Source organism: Salmo salar, unplaced genomic scaffold (assembly GCF_905237065.1).
Source record: "Salmo salar unplaced genomic scaffold, Ssal_v3.1, whole genome shotgun sequence".
Classification (NCBI taxonomy): Eukaryota; Metazoa; Chordata; class Actinopteri; order Salmoniformes; family Salmonidae; genus Salmo; species Salmo salar.
The window spans coordinates 1-5552 of record NW_025550226.1 but is presented as its reverse complement, the minus strand read 5'-3'; the positions used below and the strand labels follow the sequence as shown (position 1 = coordinate 5552).

General features: G+C 43.7%; 1 protein-coding gene across 1 annotated transcript; it reads left to right on the top strand.

Annotated features, from left to right (window-relative positions):
• Positions 1–1377: 1377 nt before the first annotated feature.
• On the top strand, positions 1378–3706 carry LOC123723958 (uncharacterized; the record flags this gene model as incomplete). The annotated part of the gene is made up of 3 exons (XM_045713703.1): positions 1378–1647; positions 2171–2306; positions 3058–3706. Coding segments are annotated over 3 exons (650 nt in total), but the record flags the coding sequence as incomplete, so codon positions are not given.
• Positions 3707–5552: the final 1846 nt, after the last annotated feature.

Here is a 5552-nt window from a genome sequence, read left to right as displayed (position 1 = left end):
ACATGCATGTTTTGTTCAATCAAGTTCATATTTATATCAAAAACAGCTTTTTACATTAGCATGTGACGTTCAGAACTAGCATACCCCCGCAAACTTCCGGGAATTTACTAACAATTTACTAAATTACTCACGATAAACGTTCACAAAAGCATAACAATTATTTTAAGAATTATAGATACAGAACTCCCTCTATGCACTCGATATGTCCGATTTTAAAATAGCTTTTTGGTGAAAGCACATTTTGCAATATTCTAAGTACATAGCCCAGCCATCACGGGCTAGCTATTTAGACACCCGGCAAGTTTAGTCTTCACCAAAATCAGATTTACTATTATAAAAGTTTGATTACCTTTTGTTGTCTTCGTCAGAATGCACTCCCAGGACTGCTACTTCAATAACAAATGTTGGTTTGGTCCAAAATAATCCATCATTATATCCGAATAGCGGCGTTTTGTTCGCAAGCGTCCCAGACACTATCCGAAATGGTAAATCAGGGTCGCGCGCATGGCGCAATTCGTGACAAAAATATCTAAATATTCCATTACCGTATCTCGAAGCATGTCAACCGCTGTTTAAAATCAATTTTTATGCAATTTATCCGTAAAAAGCGATAATATTCCGACCGGGAATCTCCTTTTCGGCAAACAGAGGAAAAAAACACACAAAGACGGGGCGACCAGTGCACGCGCCTAAGCCCACAGTCCCTTGATCGACCACTTGACAAAGGCGATAATGTGTTTCAGCTTTGGGCTGGAATGACACCATTCATGTTTTTCCCGGGCTCTGAGAGCCTATTGGAGCCGTGCGGAAGTGTCACTGTTACCGCAGAGATCCTTTGTAATTGAATGAGATGTCAAAGAAAGACAATAAATGGTCAGACAGGCCACTTCCTGTAAAGGAATCTCTCAGGTTTTGACCTGCCATTTGAGTTCTGTTATACTCACAGACACCATTCAAACAGTTTTAGAAACTTTGGAGTGTTTTCTATCCAAAGCCAATAATTATATGCATATTCTAGTTACTGGGCAGGAGTAGTAACCAGATTAAATCGGGTACGTTTTTTTATCCAGCCGTGTCAATACTGCCCCCTAGCCCTAACAGGTTAACGGTAAGAAGGAAAAGGAAATTAAAGTGGCATCATTAGCGCTGTCTGTTACTGTAAAAGGAAGTAGTGTTAGTCCCATTAAAGCAAAAGTTCCCATTAAAACTGTTAGCCTACCTCCTGCCCTGTCAAATTCCAATGGGTATCCTCTAGGCCTAGGCTATATGTGCAATTTATGCTGGAAGTGTTTCATATTACTTAGTTAGTGATGTCAGACTTTCATTCCCATTCATATCTCTCTCTACCCCACATCCCTCTCTGTCTCTGTGTGTCAGGTGTGAAGCTGAGGAAAACCATGGAGCAGTCTGACCCAGCCTCTGCCTCAGACCTGACCCAGGGGTCAGAGGTCAACTCCCTGCCGAAGGCGTCATCAGGGATCAACAAGAGCAATAGGAGTGACACAACGATGGAGGAAAATGAGGTCTATGCAGAAAGGGGGAATGATGTCGAACAGGAGAGTCTGGAGGGAGATGGGATACAACACAAGAAGAAGAAAAAGTGCCAGCAAGAGGGTGGAGAGGAGTCTGTCAATGTGGACATTAGCTGTGACATTGGGACAGCCTCAATGGAAGACGCAAGAACTCTTGTAGATGGGACAACTGAACGTCCATTCTCGGTCTTGGATGAGGTAATGGAAAGCACCAACTCAGTTTTGGAGGTGACGATAGAAAGCTTGTCGTCGCTTCTGGGCAAGGCAGTGGAATCTCCACCCGCTATTCTAGTTGGAGTGGGTGACTGCTCAACCTCTATTCCGAACAGAGACGCAGAATCTCAACCAGCTGTTGTCGATGGCCCCCTCAAATGCTCCGTGGAACCCTCCCCCCACAAAGGAAAACGTCATTCAAGGTTCAGTAGTCACCAATAGCCCAGCCACGCCCCTCCACACCCAGCCCTGCCTTTGCAGACCCTGGAATTTCCAGTCCACGAACGATGGCCCCCACGAACACCAACTCTTCGCCCAGCCCCTACGACACGGACTGCAGCCGCAAGCTCATGACTGAGATCCAGCGGTCGGTCTCCCAGGAGTCCCTATTGGATGAGCTGGAGCAGGAGTTGTTCTCCTGCCAGCTGCCCGAGAGAGGGGGAGGGGGCGCAAGGGTGGACCCCATGTCAATGGCATGCAGGCTGACCAGGACGGCTCCCCAATGGTTTTCGAGAAGTGCATCCAGTACAAGTATGTGCAGCAGGAAAAGGCTATCAAAAGGTAATAAATACCATGGTGATGTGTAACAAAGTCATGAAGTTTGTTAGCAGTTTATGTTACTCTTCAATAACACAGACCCCAAAGCAAATCAGGTGGAAAAAAATAGGTTTATTCAAAGGGACAAATCATAGATGTTATACTGAGAGGTAGATGTTCATTCTCCCCTGTCCTCAGTGATTCTCTCTACAGAACAAAGGGACAGGATGTAGTTTTATAACCCAACCCTTGCCTGTGGTTGACCAATAAGAATTCCTTGCAAGATTCCTTGTATCTTGTTTCAGGCTCAATGCCTAGACAAATTCCTCCCATGTCTCTGACCCATTGATAATTAATTCCCTTTACAGAAAAAACACTATTTCCATTGATTGTTAATTCCCTCTTAACCTTAAATTACACCACGCGTACTAATCTTCAAAATATAAGTTGTATGTCGCTATAATTTGGTATATTGTGTGCCAAGTAAACATTCACATGATACCAGTGTAGGTCTACTGTATATCCCTGCCTTTTTTGTGGATAGATGAATTATCCTATCATATTTTTATGCACTTTCTGCAATCACAAGCTTAAATATCCCAAACTTGTTCTGTAGAAAATACCCTCTTGTCTATTTGAAAAGTTAGGCTAAGTTATGCTTTTTAATAGAGATCTTGTACTTTTGAAGGACAAAAACATATTTCATATACCATTTCCATCCCTGTTCATGCGTCTGTGTGGCTGTACCCTTACGCTTGGATTGTTGACCTTATAGGCTGCTGGATGAAAACAACAAGCACCAGGAGCTGGTCCTGGCTATCTGCTCAGAGAAGGACACCATGAGGGAAGAACTGAAGAGGAGGGTGGAGACTGAGAAAAAGCACATGTGCACCGTGAAGAAGGTAAGCACTCCAACTCCAGACTGGTGTCACGTCCATCAAGCTGCCTCATGGCTGTTCCCTTATGGGCTGTCTGGATCGGACAAGGCTGGCTTACTTACTCCAACGGTTTCCATTTAGACATCAGTGAAGAGCTCTCTTCTCACCGGAGTTTCCCATTTGAATCATCTAATATCGGTAGTTTACGGAGATGCTACAAGTTCACTCAATTGTGAATAATGATACTGATGCTGCAATAATACTGTTTTATTTCCCCCCCACAAATGCATCTCAACCGACAGTACTAATGAAAACCCAGGTTGAACCTTCAAAAGATCAAGCCATGGTGGCAAGAGAAAACTGACTGTTGAGAAATCTTACTCTTGAGGTGGAGCCCATCCTCTTTTGCCTGGCTAGGGCTGTGTCGGTAATGCAAATAACTGCCGGTCTGATGGTAATCGACTGTTAATAAACACTTTTAGCATCTCCGGGCTTCCATGCATAGCTAAAAGCCACTGTTGCAGACCTTTTGGAACATCTACATTTTAAAATGTCTAAAATCTATTTAATATAGCCTACACCATCACAGTAAATCTATTTATTTTAGTTTCCTGGCCATGGACCCAAAATATTGATGTTTTGTTCCCCGAGCCACTTAGTTATCTCTTTTGCCTTATGGCAAGGTGCTCCATCATGCTGGAAAAGGCATTGTTCTCACCAAACTGTTCCTGGATAGTTGGGAGAAGTTGCTCTCGGAGGATGTGTTGGTACCATTCTTTATTCATGGCTGTGTTCTTAGGCAAAATTGTGAGTGAGCCCACTCCCTTGGCTGAGAAGCAACCCCACACATGAATGGTCTCAGGATGCTTTACTGTTGGCATGACACAGGACTGATGGTAGCGCTCACCTTGTCTTCTCCGGAAAAGCTTTTTTGAACTGAATATCATACTTTGCACATTTAGGAGAATTAGCCCAAGCCCCCTAAGAGATTTCAAGTCAGAGGGGGTATTAATCTCATATAAAAAGCTTTTTTTCCGGATGCCCCAAACAATTGGGAAGGGGATTCATCAGAGAAAATGACTTTACCCCAGTCCTCAGCAGTCCAATCCCTGTACCTTTTGCAGAATATCAGTCTGTCCCTGATGTTTTTCCTGGAGAAAAGTGGCTTCTTTGCTGCCCTTCTTGACACCAGGCCATCCTCCAAAAGTCTTCGCACGCACGCACACCCGCCTGCTGCCATTCCTGAGCAAGCTCTGTACTGGTGGTGCCCCGATTCCGCAGCTGAATCAACTTTAGGTGACGGTCCTGACGCTTGCTGGACTTTCTTGGGCGCCCTGAAGCCTTCTTCACAACAATTGAACCGCTCTCCTTGAAGTTCTTGATGATCCGATAAATGGTTGATTTAGGTGCAATCTCACTGGCAGCAATATCCTTGCCTGTGAAGCCCTTTTTGTGCAAAGCAATGATGACGGCACGCGTTTCCTTGCAGGTAACCATGGTTGACAGATGAAGAACAATGATTCCAAGCACCACCCTCCTTTTGAAGCTTACAGTCTGTTATTTGAACTCAATCAGCATGACAGAGTGATCTCCAGCTTTGTCCTCGTCAACACTCACACCTGTGTTAACGAGAGAATCACTGACATGATGTCAACTGGTCCTTTTGTGGCAGGGCTGAAATGCAGTGGAAAGGTTTTTGGGGATTCACTTCATTTGCTTGGTAAAGAGGGACTTTGCAATTAATTGCAATTCATCTGATCACCCTTCTTAACATTCTTGAGTATATGCAAATTGCCATCATACAAACTGAGGCAGCAAGCAAACTTTGTGAAAATTAATATTTGTGTCATTCTCTCAACTTTTGGCTACGACTGTAGCTGCAGATGACCCTATGCCTGTTTGCTCTTATGGGAATGAGATTAATTCCCCCTCTGACTTGAAATCTCTTAGGGGGCTTGGGCTAATTCTCCTAAATGTGCGAAGTATGATATTTGGGGACAGGACTCATGTCCTAACATTCTGGATCTCTCAGAAACATGGTTAAGTGGTTATGTCTCTGATAAAGACATTGAAGTAAATTATTATAATGTATTTAGATGTGACATATTACAGAAAGGGGAGGAGTGGCCATATATGTAAAATGAAATTTCATGCTGTCCCAATCTTTCAATATTTCTGTTCCCTAGAAGTTTGAGCTCCTGCTTGTGGATGTGTCCATAAACCAGAATAATAATTTATTTCTTGCTGAGATTTACTGTCCCCCTCTGCTGCCATGCAGATGCTATTGTGCTATATCTTAGTGTTTAACCTGTTAGGGCTAGGGGGCAGTATTGACACGGCTGGATAAAAAACTTACCCGATTTAATCTGGTTACTACTCCTGCCCAGTAACT